Source organism: Carassius auratus, chromosome 10 (assembly GCF_003368295.1).
Source record: "Carassius auratus strain Wakin chromosome 10, ASM336829v1, whole genome shotgun sequence".
In the NCBI taxonomy this organism is placed as follows: domain Eukaryota; kingdom Metazoa; phylum Chordata; class Actinopteri; order Cypriniformes; family Cyprinidae; genus Carassius; species Carassius auratus.
In genome coordinates, this window is record NC_039252.1 from 529710 (window position 1) to 549075 (window position 19366).

Genomic DNA, 19366 nt, shown 5'->3' on the forward strand with positions numbered 1-19366 from the left:
TAATATTGCTGAACCTAGCTCTAGCCCTTGGAGCTCCCCGTGCCTTTTAGTTGGAAAACCTGATGGCACTTACAGGTTTTGTACCGACTACAGACGTGTTAATGCCATCACTCTACCAGACTGCTATCCATTACCGCGGATGGATGACTGTGTGGACCGGGTTGGCTCGGCCACCTTTGTCACTAAAATCGACCTCCTAAAAGGTTACTGGCAAGTGCCCCTTACACCAAGGGCAAAACAAATATCAGCTTTCGTGACCCCGGATTCATTTATGCATTATAAAGTTATGGCCTTCGGAATGCGTAATGCGCCTGCCACATTCCAGCGATTAGTAAATCTTGTTTTAGCTGGGATGGAAAACTGTGAGGCATATTTGGACGATATAGTCCTTTATAGTACACACTGGTCTGAGCACATAACACAACTTCGAGAGCTTTTCCGTAGGTTGTCCAATGCAAAGATCACAATTAATCTTGCAAAATGTGAGTTCGGAAAAGCCACTGTCACTTACTTGGGGAGGATAGTTGGCAGGGGACGTGTTTTACCAGTGATGGCAAAAGTGGCCGCTATTCAGGAGTTCCCTGTGCCCTGTGATCGGCGTGCGCTACGCCGATTCTTAGGAATGGTAGGCTACTATCGCAGTTTTTGCAAGAACTTTTCAACTGTGGTTTGTCCCCTCACTAACTTATTGAGCCCCAAGACTAAATTTGAGTGGACTGAGTCTTGTAACAAAGCCTTTGAAAACGTCAAAGCTCTCTTGCTGACTAGTCCCGTGCTGGCTGCGCCAGACTTTAACAGACCATTTCAGCTTGCTGTGGACGCCAGCAATGTAGGTGCCGGTGCCGTACTTTTACAGTCAGGGGTAGATGATGTAAACCATCCTGTGAGTTTCTTTTCTAAGAAATTTAATTCTGCCCAGCGAAAGTACTCCACTATTGAGCAAGAGACCTTGGCTTTAGTTCTAGCTATTCAACACTTCGAAGTGTATTTAGGTTCTACGGTACATCCAGTTAAGGTCTATACTGACCATGATCCACTCAAATTCCTCAATCGCATGTACAACTCGAACAGGAGGTTAATGCGCTGGAGTCTCCTGCTTCAACCATTTAACCTCCAAATTGTGCATGTCCGGGGGATAGACAATGTTATTGCAGATGCGTTATCTAGGGTGGATGCTTAATCGTGTTTTTTTTTGTTTTTTTTTGTTCTTCTCGTCTTAGAGGAAAAGGAGGATACGTTTGAAAAATTAAATTGCGTGACGTCTAGGTTATGGTTAGTAATAAAACAATACTATATATATATAGTAGCTGCTATGTTTCTTTTTTTTTTTGGGAGGGGATTTGTTTTAACTGTTTGTTTGTTTGGCTTGCTGATCTAAGGTAAGTCATTTGCATCGCGTATATTCATAAGTAAAATGAGTATTTGTCGTGTCCAGAGTATGGTGACAGGTCACCATTTTGGGGTGGGGGTGTTACGTCCCCCAGCCCTGTTTGATCCTAATCATGTGTTTGAACGCAGTGTCCCTTCTCTTAATTACAGATGATCCACACCTGTGCGGAGCCCTATAAAGAGCTGCTGAAACCACACCTGAGGGCGTACACAGAGAGCTGGAGAACAGAGCTGATGCACTGCCGTGCTGTTTAACTTTATAGGGATTGCGGTCCACCCAGTTGTAGAAAACGTTCCGCTTTTGTAGTTTTTTTTTTTGTTGTGTTACCATATCTTTCATTTTTCTATTAAACAAGCATACCACTACCTTTGACACGAGCTGATCTGTGTGTGTCTCTCCTTGATGTTAAGGGTGGTGTCCGTGCGCCCGTAACACCATTGCTTCATCACAACTTCTCTATACAGCTGTGTTCGTCAACCACAACTCCTTCCAGGACAGCCAGAAACATAGGAGTTGTGATTGATCTTCACTTAAGCTTCACAAACCATATTGCTACAATGACCTGGTACTGTAGATTTGCCTTATACAAGATTAGGAAGATTAGACCCTTCCTGTCAGAGCAAGACAACAAAATTCTTGTCCGAGCCCTTGTTCTCTCCAGACTGGACTCTAGTAATGCTCTCATGGCGAGCATTCCTGCATGTACTATCAAGCCTCTGCAACTGATCCAGAATGCAACAGCGAGGGTTGTCTTCAATGAGCCAAAAAAAAGCTCATGGTACTTTGAATTTGGTGTACCATTTGGCGCATTGAACCATTGGCCACAGTCATGTTGGATTTAAAGTAATGATGCACCGACCGATTGGTATATGACATTACACAATTCATCTGCTCTCTAAACCTCTGACGATTTCTTTGATGTCACACACCAATCGGTCTTATGCTGATGACCCACTTCAAGTCGAACAAGCCTAATGATTCAATAAACCGTTCATAAATAACCATTTACTTCACTCCTGAATGAATCAGCCATTTGAACGAATCAAATGAATGAATAAATTAGGCGATGACTTAATCATTGAGACATTTACCACCACCAGTATCATTTAATTAAATAAATAATTTAATATTTTCATAAAAATAATAAAATTAAAATAAATTATTTAAATTAGTTCACCCAATCAAAAATTACAATTCTGACATTTATTCACATGGTCCAAAAGAGTATATATGTAATAAATTTGATCAAACAAAATATTTCTTACTGAACCTACTTTTTGTAATCTGTTTGCACAACGACTTTAAATGATCTTTTCTAAGTAATTTATCAAAAGTTGATGTGCAATTAATTAGAATAATTAACCACCACATCATGCAATTAATCATTTAAAAAAATGTAATCGCTTACAAGCCCTACTAAAGACTCGCCAACACTAGCATTTACCTTTTCTTGAAAAAAAAAAAAAAAAGACCAAACAAAAAAACACTAGCTACAGGTTCTGTGTTAGACTAACTGAGGCTTGTCATGGCACTTGTATACTGTTGTTGTTCTCTCGTTGGTCTGATTGCATTTATTGCTCTTATTTGTAAGTCACTTTGGATAAAAGTGTCTGCTAAATCATTAAATGTAAATATACCCAAGCTCTGTTGGAAAGAGTTAGAGAAAATGCTGTTCAAGCTCAAACCAGTCAAGAAATGTACTACAACCGAAGGAGACAGGACTCCTTTCAACCAGGGGATTTAGTATGGGTACAAGCTCATCTCGTGCTAACAATGCATTTATGGCCAAGTTTTGACAAGACACTTATCCCACGAGAATGAGACAAGACCAGATTTTTATAAATTTAAAGAAATAGACGATATTGAAATATATAGGGACAAAAGTATTTTGTTTAACTGAAAAACACAAAATGCAAAACAATGTAGGAGCTTTTTGAAATCAACTTGTGCTTTATTAAATTAAACTTCTATTATATATCTATATAACACAGTATATCTATTATATGCAGCAATAAACATGTAAACTAGAGCTGTATGATTCTGGATAAATTGAGAATCTTTATATATATATATCTCTCTCTCTCTCTCTCTCTCTGATACTAAGCATTTTGAACCGCACCAGAGTGCGTTTGACCCCCCAAATCACGACCCCCAGTCAAAATCACGCTCGGGTTCGGTTCAAAACAACTGTGCCTAGAGTGAGTACACCCTTACAGTGCATTCAGGATATACGATTTTCTTTTACCATTATGTGTGTAACCCTAACCCTAACCCTAACCCACAGGAGCACATATATAAACACAATAAACTAAACTGCATCTTCCATTTGTATGACAGATAAATCCCACCCCAAACTGACAAACCACAGAGCTTGTTGGGGAATAAACCTACAAACAAGTAATTCAGAAGCGTCTCTGCTTTAAGTAAAAAGAGGACATGACAAGTTTCCTAAAGGTACTGAATACCCAAAAAACACAACAGAAAACCATGGTGCTTTACAAAAAGATTTTACTTGTTTGCTGGTCAAAGGCACTTTTGTAAAATGCTATGGAATAAAATCATCCACAGTTGTTTTGAAGAAATCTTATAAACATACAAAGACAGTTTTAAGGGATTTGTCATGAACTCTTTCAGTCCATGAGAGCAAACACACAGCATGTGCTACACATCAGCCGCCCCTCAGAGGTCATGCTCCGGCAGCCCATGATCCTGCTGCACATCATCGCTAACACCCATCTGCAGCATTTCAGTCTGTAACAACATCTACAGTAACAGAAGAGCTGCTGATCTGATTTCATCTGACTGCAGTAAACGCTGACTAACATGGAGTTGAAAAAGAAACAGACATGCAGACAAACACAATGCTGGAACTATGTATGCTGAAAACAAAATGCTATAAAATAAAATCCAAAACCTTAACATCAAAATTATATATTCAATTATTCAATTAAAAAAATCTGCAAGTCAAATTATTTGATTGTAAATGTAAACACAAGCATTAGGAATTTGAGAATCACCTTTCCTTGGTGAGATCTGATTATTTGAAGGAGCACAGATGTCTTGCTGAAGGACATCAAATGTGTATCTGTCGTTTCATTCACATCAAATTCCATTGTAGAGACTTGGACGTTGCCAATTACTACTATCAAACTCAAATATAATATCAAGGACATGATAATCAATTTGATTAATAATTTGAAAGTTAGATATTAGATATTCTGCCCTGTAACTGGTTTACTTTAGACCTGATGCAGAAAATAACGGTTCTCTTTCTTTTGGCATTTAGAGTGGACTCAGTCTTGTTATGGCACATGACTGAAAACACATGGATGTGGATTCTCGTGTGATTCTGGGAAGCTGTGATCCGTGTAACATGACAGCGTAAGAGATCACATTGTCCTGGAGGGCAGGCGCTGCTTGTACATGCCAGCCAGAGCCTTGGCGGCGGAGTAGATCATCTGCCGGCGGGACATGCCTGTGAAGGCCTGGTGCCAGTCTGTGCGGCTGACATTGGGCACGCTCCTCTCCAGAACCTCCCCGACCGTCACCAGCAGACCGGACCAGCGCAGGTTATAGTCTGGAGGAGTCAGCGCCTGGGCCTGCAGGACACCAGCAGTTTAGTATGACAGCACTAAACATACATCGCTTTAAACTGAGTTGAGTGCTCCTTAGCTGTTAATGTTTTCAGACCTGCAGATCATTTGCTTTGCTCTGAAACAGGAACTTGACTGTTACAATGTTTCTTTCACTGGGCAACATTTCAAAGCTTACCAAAAATGTTTATGCAAGTCGCATGTTATTAAAACTGTCCTCTCTTTGGTTATTTATTTAAAAGGGACAATGTTGTGCCAGAGTTAGCTGTAACGCATCTGCAGTCCCCGTTCCTCATTATCTCATCTCTCAAGATGGTTTGACACGTTATCTCCATTTGGCCCAAATTGAATGATTTGGATTTTATCGTCGTTAAGTAACATAAAATTATTTGTGTCCCATACTGTGATTTCTTGCAAACAGGCTTCCAGACTTTTGAGTTTTATGGGTATGTAAAGTTGAGTTTCATCTGCATAGTAGTGGTATCATACCCCAAATTTACTAATAATAGATCCCAAAAGTAGCATATACATCTAAAATAATAATGGTGCTAAAATTGATCCCTGAGGTACACCACAATTAAGTTGAGCCATCGAGGATGAAAAAGCACCTTGGGTAATGGAAAAACTTACTTAGTCTAACAACACTAAAGCCATGGTATCACCAGCATCCTTAACTTGAGCGCAGTGTTTTTAGAATGGTGTTTCATGCATGAGAAGCTGCAAGAGACTGATATTTCATGTTTTCTCCATGGAAGCTGCTGTCGATGATTTTACAGAGCATTTACAGTTAATAATAGTCTACTGGTGTTATACCTTCAGTCATTTTGACTTTGAATTACCTTGACTTTTGAGAATCCTTTTAAAGCATTTTCCTCATATTATTTCTAAACATATGTACATACGAGTTGACTAGTTAAAAGTCGTAGCCTATGAAAACCGAGAATTGGTCAAATGGTTTTTTTTTGCCATATCACACAGCCCTAATTGTGGCGTTATCTGTAGTCATTTAATAGTGGTCAACTGATAGTGGTGGATTGCTGAATTACTAATGAACATATGCCAGTCAGTCTCTCTCGATGTGATGTTATTTCAGGGGCAACTGCAGGGCACCCCAAAGAGCTGCAGGAATACCTGGCTGCTGATTTCTCACCTCAGCCGAAGAGTTTGGTCTGATTATTCTAGTGCAGATCAGAGCGTGTTAGCCACGCTCACATGTGCCGAAGCAAACCGAACGAAGGGAGAGAAAACACTCACTGTATTACTCTGAACAGCTCCTCAGAAGGAAGTAGTGTTACCTGCTGCACATGCTCCAGGGCCACAGGTGTGGCCTGAGTGAACGTCTCCAGGTGAATCCCGTTCCCTGGATCATCCAGGATCAGACAGCCGATGTCAAACCACCTGACGAGAGAGCGTGAACAAGACTGCTCAGATTCTCCTATCATGAGAAAAGGAAGCACAACTCTCTCACAAGAGCTCAACATGAAGCTCTTCCCGGCACGTTTGCTTCATTGACTGAATTCCCTCTTTATAAACAACAGGCTGCAGACATGATGTGAGAGAGGAACTGTGTGGAGGACTGCTGTCACAGACTGCTTCAGTGATGGGAACGCTCTTCACTCGCTTTCTGTTTAAGTATTTCCCAGTTTGAAAAAAATAGATATATATTTTGTATTTCTTACTAATAATACATTGGGAAAATTTGTATTTGATCCCCAGCTGATTTTGTTAGTTTGCTTTCCCACTTACAAAGAAATTAAGGATCCATATTTTTTACGGTAGATGTATTTTATCATATAGAGACAAAATACCAACGAAAAATCCTGAAAAAACACATTATATAAAGGTCTAAATTGACTTGTATTTAAGTGAGTGAAATAATCGTTTGATCCCAGAGGAAGACATGACTGAGTACTTGGTGCAGAAACCCCTGCTGACCAGCACTGTTGAGGTCAGACGTTTCCTGTAGCTGATCACCAGGTTTGCACACATCTCAGAAGGGATTTTGGTCCACTCCTCTTTACAGATCCTCTCTAAATCCTTAACGTTTCTTGGCTGTCATTAGGCAACTCAAAGTTTCAGCTCCCTCCTCTGATTCTCTATAGGATTGAGGTCTGGACACTGACTTGGCCACTGCATGTCCTTAACGTGCTTCTTCAGGAGCCACTCCTTCATGGAGAGGTGTTTCGGGTCACTGTCCTGCTGGAAGACCCATCCATGACCCATCTTCAGTGTTCTGGCTGAGGGAAGGAGGTTCTCCAAGATTTTACAGTACATGTCCTCCATCCATGTGTCCCTCAATGCAGTGGAATCGTCCTGTACCCTACACAGAAAAACAGCCCTGAAGCATAATGTTTCACCTCTGTGCTTGACTGTAGCGATGGTGTTCTTGGGGTCATAGTCAGCATTTCTCTTCCTCCAAACATGGCGAGTCGAGTTCAAAGAGCTCAAGTTCCCATCTGACCACCGCACTTTCTCCCCAGCCTTCTCTGAATCATTTAGATGTTCTTTGGCAATCTTAACACGGAGCTGTACCTGTGCCTTCTCGAGCAGGGGGACCTTGCAGGAACTGCAGGACTTCAGTCCATTACACCGTAGTGTGTTACCAAAGTTTTGCTTGGTGACTGTGGTCCCAGCTGACTTAAGATCATTAACAACCTCCTCCCGTGTAATTCGGGGCTGATCCCTCACCTTTCTCATAATCATCCTTACCCCATGAGGTGAGATCTGCCTGGAGCTCCAGACTGAGGCCGAGTGATAGTTGTTTTGTATTTCTTTTATTTCTGAATGATCACACCAACAGTTGTCTTCCTTGTGACCAAGCTTCTTGCTGATGGTGTCGTAGCCCATTCCAGCCTCGTGCAGATCTACAGACAGGTGTGTTAAACACCTAACAAGCTGACACGAGGAGAAACGTCTTAAAGTGGCAGCACTAATCTGGGGCACGTGACCAATCTATAGGAGACGGGATTCCTGCTGGTTTGTATGGGATCAAATACTTATTTCACCTAACCCAAACTGAAATGCAAATCTATCTCTAACCATTACATAATGTGTTTTTTCTGGATTTTTTGGTTGGTATTGTGTCTATATCTGTCAAAATAAACTTACCATAAAAGTTACAGACCCTTCATTTTTTTGTAAGTGGGCAAACTTACAAAATCAGCTGAGGATTAAATAAATATTTCCCCGACTTTATGCAGTGAGTAAAAATCAGTCAACTAAGGGATAAATGATTCTAAGCGTGGTTTGTGGGGAATATCACAGAGTGAATCTGCGTCTCGTTCAGCGCGTCTGCTGTTTCTGTTTCATGCACATATTTTTTCATGAATAGTTTCACAAAACTGAAGTCAGACCATTCTGTTTATGCTTCAAATTTGGACTTCATACCATCTAATTTAGATTAGATTATGTGTATTGTTTTAGAGATTTATTTTATTTGGGGCTTGTCTTAAAAGTTCAATTTAGTGTAATTTAGCTAACACTTTCATCCAAAGCAGCTTACAAATAAAGACAATAGAAGCAATCATAAGACAGAAAAGCAATAATGTGCAAGTGCTATATTAGTAAATTATTGTAGTGTTATATTTAAATTGCACAAAGAAACATGCAGCATTGTGTCCAAGAAATAATAATAGGACACATTTTATTTATAAATCTTATGTCTTATCTCATTTTGTTAAAAGAAAACTCTGAACTGAATCGGATGGTGATTTGAGCGAATGGTTCATCGCTAGTAACAGTATGTGTATTGTGATCGACTGAAGTCACTGTTCTGTGAGCGGGGGATAAACTGATCTCACTTGTCTGGGAAGAGTTCTGCGATGAAGTTTTCCACAGACACCACAGGCTGCTTCTCATGAATGACAGCGGCCCGCCGCAGACTGTCGATGCGCTCCTGAGCTCCCTACACACACACACACACACACACACACGTTTGAAGTCTCAGGGTTCAGTGTTCATGTCGTATCACAGAGCGCTGGTCTGATGTGCTCACCTTGACCCCTGCGGCGTATCCCAGCGGCTGCGGGGCGATGTTGGACTGACCAGCCTCTCCGGTCACCATGGCCGAACCAAACACCTCCTGAAACGCATCCCGCACCGCGGACACCTTCACCTCCTTATCTGACGTCACAACCACGTCCATGTCTCCTCCAGACTCTGACACAAACACACAAACCCATCAGGATGAGAGAACATGAAGCTTGCGTTGTCTAGGCCTGTCACGATAACTTTTTGCTGTTCGATGAGTGGTATTATTGTCATTTTAAGACTATATTATGCCACTGAATTTATAATCATAATATACAGCATAATAAAGCAAGAAGGCCTACACACTCCAAAATCAAAACAAACTTTTAATTCTTAAGAATATTTAGTAGGGATGCACCCAAATGAAAATTCTTGGCTGCTGCAGCTGAAGTTGAACAAAATGAAACATTGGGCCGAAGGCCGAACACTAAACACAGTTTTTCACATTTTTCCTCCATTTTTTTTCATCATTGCATTAAATTGCTAAAATTTGCTTTTTCCAGTTTTTTCCAGCACTGTCAGAATACATGCAATGTGTGCATGCATGAGAAAATGTAACCCTCTGCTGTGTCATGATTCAATCATCATACAGTAACCTAACCGTCTCTCGCTGTCACTGTTACGAGCTTGTTATGATTCTGATTTTAAACACTCTCACACTGCAGACATGATTACTGCATTATTACGTGCCTCTGTTTGATCGTGTTAGTCATTGTTCGGTTCATATTATTCAGCCTTTTCGCGGTTCGTTTTTTTTTTTTCTATTTTCAGACGAATAATTTTGATTGATGAATCAGGAATTTAGGTCATGGAAATTAAGTATCAAAATATTAGAGAACTTAAACTTTTCATTTTCAAACATTTTCTAACCAATAGTGCAAAATAACATGTAGAAATAAGAAACGTGCTCAAAGAACTTTCTCTGTGAATTAAAGAGTGCGCACTATTGCTGAATCCGTATGTACAGAGGCACAGATCGCTAAACAAGAGCATTTCAAAAAAACAAAACAAAAAGCCACCACCATTTGGTCTGTCCTTAAAGCCTTGAATTACAGTGTCCTCATAAACCACTAATACCCATGTCTTTATATAAATCTGTGTCCTCACACACACACACACACACACACACTCACTGATGTACGGGGCCATCCCAGGGTCCAGTGTGGTGATCATGGACTCCACAGAGTGTTTGGTTTTATCCAGGACGGTCTTGACCATGGCGTTCCCGGCTACACCCTGAGATCACAACACAAGAGCGTCAGACGTAGACGGCTACAGAGCACGTCCTGGCCTTACACTGCACACACGTGTCCGGTACCTTGAAGAAGCCCCATAATCCACCGGGTGCGCTGTCGTCCGCAGCCCCTCTGGGGTCTTCAGTGTCCTCAGGGAACGTGATGGGCGAGCTGACGTCTAGCCCTCCAGACACCGGCTGCTGCATCATGGGATTAGTGATGATCCCTGCAGGAACACAATCACATCTGAACTACAGGAAATGACCCATCATCCCCTTACATTCACTGATTTACCTAGCCTCATCTCCAAATGACTAACAGAGCACTCAGTTCATTAGGATCGAGTCAGTTAGAAATACCAAGGGTTCACACAAAACAAGGGGAGTCCTCCTTTAGTTACTATGCCGCCCGCAGCTGGAATCAGCTTCCAGAAGAGATCAGATGTGCTAAAACACTAGTCACATTTAAATCTAGACTCAAAACTCTTCTGTTTAGCTGTGCATTTATTGAATGAGCACTGTGTGATGTCCGAACTGATTGCAGTGTATTTTCACTGTTTTTTTTTTTTATGTAAAATAATTTTCTAACTGTTTTAAATTCATTTAAAATAAGTAAAAAATATATATAATTTAAAATAAAGTTTGCTTGTTTTATAAAATAAAAATTGCTTGTTTTATTCATGTCATTTTTCTTCTTCATTATTTTACTTTATTTTATGTAAAATGTGCTATATAAATAAACTTGCGTTGAGGTTATGGATTGTCATAACACGCACCCGAAGCATCTCTGTGTAAGGGCTTTGTGTCTGACGGATCAGCTGAATGAAGGAATTAAACACCCATTCAGAAGGATTCACTTGCTTCGCTCCTGTATGAATCAGTCTTCTGAACGAATTTGAACGAATGGTTCACTCACTCATCATGACAGGGACTTGCCGCCAACTACGTCATTTTAGTTTTAAGTGGAACTACATTTCTGGAGCAGTTTCTGTGCCACTTCTGCAGTGCAAAGATGGATCTTGATGATAGTGGATTCATTTGATTGCTAACAGCCTTTATTGTCTTCTAGTTGAATTTGATTAAATGTAAGAATTTGACATGACGCATGCATTTCATTAGGTGACATACATTTAATTAGCTTTGTAGAAAATGCTTGTATAAAGTGAAGAAAATGCCTTTGGTAATCAACTTTTAAACAGCGTTTAAAAGACTTTCAAGGACTTTTTAAAGAACGAGACAATATTTTAACACTGTTTCTAAGATATGTTCAATTACAAAACATTTGTCTTTTAATTATAAAATGCAAACAAAGCAGCAGTTTTTTGTTTTAACTAGCTAATCTAGGGCCTTAACTAATTATTATTTTGCTAATTAAATAGTCTACACATTTTTTTGATAATTGAGTAATCTGATTTTTTTTTTTGTAATAAAAATAGACATAAGTGCAAAAACAGGCTTTAATAGGACTATATATATATATATATATATATATATATATATATATATATATATATATATATATATATATATATATATAAACTAACGATGAGGCAAAAATGATTTTGAGTATTAAAACAAGAGTAATCACATGGTTTTATTGAATGATACTTAAAATACATAATGTAATATGCCTGTTATCATTATGAACCAAACCAAGTTTAGTATATCATGTATTCTAACAAACCCCTGCAGCGGGAGCCAATGGCCTGGCCATGCTTCACTTTACAGCGGGATTCAATGACATTTCAATCCATTTAAAGTTAATATTTGGCCACATGCTAACTCAGAGTGAGGGTTTGAACTTTTATTTTCAAACAAAATGCATATTTATAAATATGCTGATGCATTCTCATGTGTTGGAATAGGTTTATAAGTGATTTATGTTATGAATCTAGTGAGATCACGAGCACTGTTTTTCTAGATGAACGCGAAGCAACAGAAACCCACAGTACAGGTGCATCTCAATAAATCAGAATCTAGTGGAAAAGTTAATTTATTTCAGTAATTCAACTCAAATTGTGAAACTCATGCATCAAATAAATTCAGTGCACACAGACTGAAGTACTTTAAGTCTTTGGTTCTTTTAATTGTGATGATTTTGGCTCACATTTATCAAAAATACACCAATTCACCAATCAAAATAAATTACAATACTTCATGAAACCAATTAAAAAAACATTTTTAGTGAATTGTTGGCCTTCTGAAAAGTATGTTCATTTACTGCATATCTAGTTTGTAGTTTCTCCTTTTGCTTTAATTTCTGCCTCAGTTCGGCGTGGCATGGAGGTGATCAGTGTGTGGCTCTGCTGAGGTGGTCTGGAAGCACAGGTTTCTTTGACAGTGGCCTTCAGCTCATCTGCATTTTTTGGTCTCTTGTTTCTCATCTTCCTCTTGACAATAGCTCATAGATTCTCTCTGGGGTTCAGGTCTGGTGACCAACACTATGGTCATTTAACCAACTTTTGGTGCTTTTGGAAGTGTAGACAGGTGCCAAATCCTGCTGGAAAATGAAATCAGCATCTTCAAAAAGCTGGTCAGCAGAAGGAGGCATGAAGTGCTCCAAGATTTCTTGATAAACAGGTGCAGTGACTTTGGTTTCCAAAAAACACAATGGACCAACACCAGCAGATGACATTACACCCCAAATCATCACAGACTGTGGAAACTGAACACTGGACTTCAAGCAACTTGGGCTATGAGCTTCTCCACCCTTCCTCCAGACTCTAGGAGCTTGGTTTACAAATAAAATACAAAACTTGCTCTCGTCTGAAAAGAGGACTTTGGTCCACTGAGCAACAGTCCAGTTCTTCTTCTCTTATGTTGTGTGTGGTTCAGTAAATCTCTTGACACGTCTGTGTGTGGAGCTCTTGATGCCCTGACCCCAACCTCAGTCCATTCCTTGCTTTCCATTCCTCATAAGGCTGTGACTCTCTCAGTTCGTTGTGCATCTTTTTCTTCCACACTTTTTCCTTCCCCTCAACTTTCTGTTAACATGCTTGGATACAGCACTCTGTGAACAGCCAGCTTCTTTGGCAATGAATGTTTGTGTCTTACGCTCTTTGTGAAGGGTGTTTGTCTTTTGGACAACTGTCAGATCAGCAGTCTTCCTCATGATTGTGTAGACTAGTGAACCAAACCGAGAGACCAGTTTGAAGGCTCAGTAAACCTTTGCAGGTGTTTTGAGTTGATTAGCTGATTGGGTATGTCACCATATTCTAATTTGTTGAGATTGGTGGGTTTTTGGTAAATATTTTAAATAATTAAAAATTACACAATTAAACGAACCAAAGACTTAAACTACTTCAGTCTGTGTACACTGAATTTATTTACCTCATTGTTAATTTTGCCTGAAAAGTCTCTAAATTTCTATCAGTGTTTTGAACCAAGAACCAGTGAAAGCCTCAGGAGTCTATATCTCACACATCTGTTTGTGGTTTCAGTGAGCGGATCTCAGAAGGTTGTGGCTAATGCTAACAGTTCAGACCTGGCATGGGCGAGGCGCTGGAGAAGCTGGGCATCAGCGGCGTCTGAGGGGTGCGGCCCGCGTGGCCACGGGTGATGTCATATCCTGCGCTCACAGAGAAGCCGGTGCTGGGCGGGCCCATTGGCGGGGCCGAGAGGACGGGGCCCAGAGGGGCAGCAGCTCCGAGCGGAGCGGGGGCACCGTACGGACCGCTCAGAGACAGAGGAGGAGCAGGAGACTGCATGGAGGTCAAAGCCACTGGAGGAACAGGGCTAGAGAAACCTCCCGGGACAAAAGCTGAGACACCGGGGGGACTCTGAGGACCGGAGACACCTGGACACAAGAAGAGCACACATGAAACACTGATACAGCCGTGTCAGACACCAGACCTGACCACAGCCAAACCACAACAACACACCTCAGTCAGGCCAGACCAGCCACTCAATCGGTTCACCGCAAGTTCATGACAACTATGGAAATAACCATGAAGATATAGTACGAAAAACGAGCTAGGAGCTTGTTAACGTGTGAACAGGTGAGACACAGCCCACAACTGATCTTAATTATCCAGACAGAAAATCGTACCCATTCTCAAAGGGAAGGAGCCAAGCAACACTGCTCTAAAAGTTGCCCCATGTATCATCAGCCCACAGTGATACATGTACTCTGAACAAAACTTTAACATGAGTGCTGTGCCCAGTGCATTCAGGTGGCTATTGTGATTACTTACAGAAATAATTATTTCATTCTGATTGTTGTTTTTGCTTTGATTAAACATCTGAGGGGGAAAAAGCCGATCTATTTGCGAGAAGAATGCTTTAAATATTCAGTGTACTCGACTGACCAGTTTCTAAGACAATAGACAAAGTAAACAATGACATGTTCATGACACATGCACGAATGTAAACATCATCACAGATCTGAGAATTAGCACAGTGTGTTTTCTGAATGCAGAAGATATAATGGTTGGATTGCATCTGATCTCTCTTTATCAGGTTATTTCAGATCTACATCACCCACTCCAACACGATACGAGTGTGTGTGTGTGTGTGTGTGTGTGTGTTACCGCTGGTGGGTGGGGGTGGTGGAGGGTGTGTGTGTGTGTGTGTGTGTGTTACCGCTGGCGGGTGGGGGTGGTGGAGGGGTGGTTGGTGGGGTGCTCTCTATGCCGCTCTCTTCCATCATCTTCACTCTGAAGAACATCAAACCCAGGTGTCAGTTAATATGACCAGCAGAAGAAGATCAGCAAGGGATAGTTCACTCTGTCATCATTTATTGACCCTCGTGTCGTTCCAAACCTGTATGTGTTGCTTTCTTATGTTGAACATAAAAGAAGATATTTTGAAGACTGCTGGAAATCAAACAGTTGGTGGTTGACATTGATTTACATGGTAAATTTCCAAAAATATTATTTCCAAAATATCTTCTTTTATGTTCGACATAAGAAAGCAACACATACAGGTTTGGACCGACACGAGGGTCAATAAATGATGACAGAACATTCATTTTTGGGTGAACTATCCCTTTAAAATGAAACTATCATTTGACTGATGGCGATAATCTGGATTGACTACAGTGCAAAATATATATTCTTCTTGATTTGTGTAAAACAAAAAGAAATATCGGCCAGAAACTAACACAATATTGTCTGTTTTTGCTCAACTTTGACAACAAAAATATTTCCATAAAGCAACAGCATAACTGTTGTGTGTCTTCAAGCAACACAAAGCAAAGATTGGTTTTGTTTGTTTCCAGATTAATATTTTGGTCTTGTTGAGTTTCTGGGAAAATATATCAAAATGAAGCTCATTTATGCATAAAACACGATGAATCTATGTGCTAGGTCAAATGGAAAAATAATAATCATTTTATATATATAAAATATATTTTATTTTTTTCGGACTCTGTTGGACAGTACTTCTTGTTTTAAGCAAAAACACAATTTTCATACGTTTTACAGAAAACAAGACTTAATATCATACGTCAGCTGCTTCTTATAAGTGAAGTTTTTCTTTATTTAATAATGTTTGGATATTGTGACCGGAGAACATGAGAAGTGATTAACCTCTGTCTGATCAGGACTTCATCATTGTTGATCTCATGTTCATAATATGAGTAACGTTACCGGTAGTTTTATTAATAACCGGATGAAACGGATAATAAGTTTGCAGTATGGCTATGACGGTGTACTGTTTATTATGGACACTGGCACTGATCGATTATTACAGTCAAAACACACACACTCCACTTCGATTACACTCTTGGCGAGATCTTATTCACAATCTGAGACTGTATATAAATCTGCAGCTAAACTCACGAATGTCTCTGCGAGTTTAGCTTCAAGCTAACAGCATCTCCCAGCTAACCACGATATCTGACTGCGTTTCAACACAATCTTCACTTACGAAATGAATCATGAATCATAAATCGAGTGAGATACTACTTACCTGACGCAATCAAGCTGAGTGTAAAAGTTAAAACTGGAGCTGATAATGAGAGACAACACTGTGGCACGGACGCGCGCTGCTGATGACGTCACGCAGTGCCACCGTGTCGAAAGCTGTCAATGGACGAGACAAGTATCCCTGGCTGCAGCCCAAATGTCTTTTCATTGGTTTGCAACGTAATTACGTAATGGCGTCAACACCACGGTAAACAGGAAATACAGTTGGAAACGCTATATATGAATTATCAGAGGAATTATACATTTGATGTAAACAAGGAAATCGGTTTATAACCTATACTTTGTGGTAAAATATATAGTGTCAAATGGATATATTACTATACAACACTAATCATTTTTAATTCATATGTACATGTATGAACAAGACTAAACTTACCGCTTTTTACTGGTCACATTTTTGGCAATTCAATTCAATTCAAGTTTATTTGTATAGCGCTTTTTACGAAACAAAGCATTGCAAAGCAACTTTACAGAAAATTAGGTTCCTACAATATTTAATAGTAGCTTATCAGTGGTGACTGTCAGTTTATGTGCAAATGACAGGAATTTTCAGAAAACTTTACAAGGATTTATATAGCACATTTCGTACACAATGGTAATTTAAAGTGCTTTACATAAAATAAAGTAAAATAATGAAGAAAAAATAATAAGAATAAAACAAGCAATTTTAAAACTTAAAATTATTAAAACATTTACTTATTTAAAATGAATTTAAAGCAGACTTTACATAAAAAACAAAAAAAAAAAACAGTGAAAATATAGTGCAATCAGTTCGGACATCACACAGTGCTCGTTCAATAAATGCACAGCTAAACAGATGAGTTTTGAGTCTAGATTTAAATGTGACTAGTGTTTTAGCACATCTGATCTCTTCTGGAAGCTGATTCCAGCTGCGGGCAGCATAGTAACTAAAGGAGGACTCCCCTTGTTTTGTGTGAACCCTTGGTATTTCTAACTGACTCAATCCTAGTGATCTGAGTGCTCTGTTAGGTTTATATTCAGTGAACATATCTGAAATATATTTCGGTCCTAGGTCATTTAGTGACTTATATACGAGTAGAAGTACTTTAAAATCAATCCTAAATGTAACTGGAAGCCAGTGTAAGGACCTGAGGACTGGTGTGATATGCTCAGATCTTCTGGTTCTAGTCAGAATCCTGGCAGCAGCGTTCTGGATGAGCTGCAGCTGTCTAATGGTCTTTTTGGGAAGAACGGTGAGGACAATAGTATGTTCCTGCACAACCGGAGGCTGCAGATTCAGGACCGCAGATCTGGGCCGCAGTTCTAGGACCCTAGTTTTTCCTGACAGCGCCACCTACCGTACTGGCCAATATAGCGATGGCTGCAGTTTCAGGACCGCACTTCTAGTATCCTGTTGGTTTAGTTTGCAGTCACGTTACTTTGTATATAGCATCAATATATTAATCTCAGTAGCATGTTTTTAAATGTGATTTTTGATTCAAAATGCAGCAGAGGTTAATTACTAAGTGTGCTTTGAGTCACAATTTTAAATTTAAACATGAATTTACACAAAATATAAATGAAATATCAATTTTGTAAAATTGATGTAAATCAATGTTAAAACAATTGTAAAAAATGAAGAACCTTAAAAGTCTTGAATTGTCTCTTGAATTATACAGTATACTGATTCACTTTCTTAAGGTGAATTAGCTCATTATCAGGTAAGTTAAAGTTGGAATCAGCGTATGGAGTCACTAAATTACTGCCAATATTTTAAAAGTTGTTGAGAGGCAAGACACGACACAAGAATGATTCAAGAATGTTTATTTATATACATACATACACACACACACACACACACACACACACACACACACATATATATATATATATATATATATATATATATATATTTATTTATATATATATTATAGTTCAGTCCAAAGTTTGGACACACCTTCTCATTCAAAGAGGTTTCTTCATTTTCATGACTATGAAGATTGTAGAGTCACACTGAAGGCATCAAGGGCTATTTGAGCAAGAAGGAGAGTGATGGGGTGCTGCACCAGATGACCTGACCTCCACAGTCACCGGACCTGAACCCAATCCAGATGGTTTAGGGGTGAGCTGGACCGCAGACAGAAGGCAAAAGAACCAACAAGTGCTAAGCATCTCTCAGGGAACTCCTTCAAGACTGTTGAAGACCATTTCAGGTGACTACCTCTTGAAGCTCATCAAGAGAACGCCAAGAGTGTGCAAAGCAGTAATCAAAGCTAAAGGTGGCTACTTTGAAGAACCTAGAATATTACATATTTTCAGTTGTTTCACACTTTTTTGTTATGTATATAATTCCACATGTGTTAATTTATAGTTTTGATGCCTTCAGTGTGAATCTACAATTTTCATAGTCATGAAAATAAAGGAAACTCTTTGAATGAGAAGGTGTGTCCAAACTCTTGGTCTGTACAGTATATACGTGTCATTTTTGTGACAACATCACAACAGCACCAAAGTGAACCCGTTTTCCATCAGTTGCTGCATGGATAGAATGGCTGTAGGCTTCAACTCTAGAGAAAGAGACAGAGAGAGATAAATAAGAAACATTTGTTTAACACATTCAACTGGAATATATATATATATATATATATATATATATATGAAAAGTGAAAGTCCTTGCAGCATGTGGTGCATCTCTTCAATTCGGGCAGGGATTTCCCTTTTTGATTGTTATATGTATCTTGGAAAAGTGAGAGTGTACTTGTTAGAATATTTTGAGATCATGAAAATATCCCTAGTGCCTTTTTAATCATCTGTCCTACAATGAGCCTAATCGAATCCATAAAATCACTTCATATTGGCCATGCAGAACATGACAGAAACTAACACATGATAGCAATGTATAACTGTATGTGGAGTAGACCTGCAGATTAGGCCAAATTGTAACAAACTATTAAAATTGCCAAATGCCTCATTTATCATTGCAAAACAATGCCAAAACAACAGGCAACTAGGCAGTCAGTGCAGTTTAATTATGAAATATATTTTATACCTAAATATGGTAAAACAACGACTATTAAGCCAGTATTCACACTAATACATTAAGCTGCAGGTAAATCTTACAAACCTTACATCAACCATGCTCTTGTCATCTGATAAGTTTAATTAATGTGCAGGCTAGATTCACTTATAATACTTCGTCATTAAAACACAATTAGGATTTATGAAATCATAG

General features: G+C 39.3%; 1 protein-coding gene across 2 annotated transcripts; it reads right to left on the reverse strand.

Moving 5' to 3' along the window:
* Window positions 1-3881: 3881 nt before the first annotated feature.
* Window positions 3882-16300, reverse strand: LOC113109501 (protein PRRC1). 2 transcript variants are annotated; one of them, XM_026273055.1, is made up of 9 exons: window positions 16157-16300; window positions 14828-14901; window positions 13731-14042; window positions 10331-10473; window positions 10146-10248; window positions 8978-9141; window positions 8784-8887; window positions 6279-6381; window positions 3882-4989 (listed from the first exon to the last, which is right to left on the reverse strand). In XM_026273055.1, the coding sequence occupies exons 2-9, from the start codon at window positions 14892-14894 to the stop codon at window positions 4780-4782; spliced, it is 1206 nt and encodes a 401-aa protein (XP_026128840.1). In that variant the 5' UTR covers window positions 14895-14901; window positions 16157-16300; the 3' UTR covers window positions 3882-4779. The 2 variants fall into 2 exon arrangements, with proteins under 2 accessions (XP_026128840.1, XP_026128841.1); XM_026273056.1 differs by lacking the exon at window positions 14828-14901 and having other exon boundaries at window positions 16157-16280.
* Between the last annotated feature and the right edge of the window lie 3066 nt (window positions 16301-19366).

Excerpts from the sequence above, each read along its gene's own strand:
- LOC113109501 (XM_026273055.1), bottom strand. The coding sequence starts at position 14,894 with ATGATGGAAGAGAGCGGCATAGAGAGCACCCCACCAACCACCCCTCCA. Across the intron at positions 6,382-8,783 it reads GCAGAACTCTTCCCAGACAA|GTGGTTTGACATCGGCTGTC; the intron begins GTGAGATCAGTT and ends CTCTCTCGTCAG. Across the intron at positions 4,990-6,278 it reads CCCTGGAGCATGTGCAGCAG|GCCCAGGCGCTGACTCCTCC; the intron begins GTAACACTACTT and ends GGTGTCCTGCAG.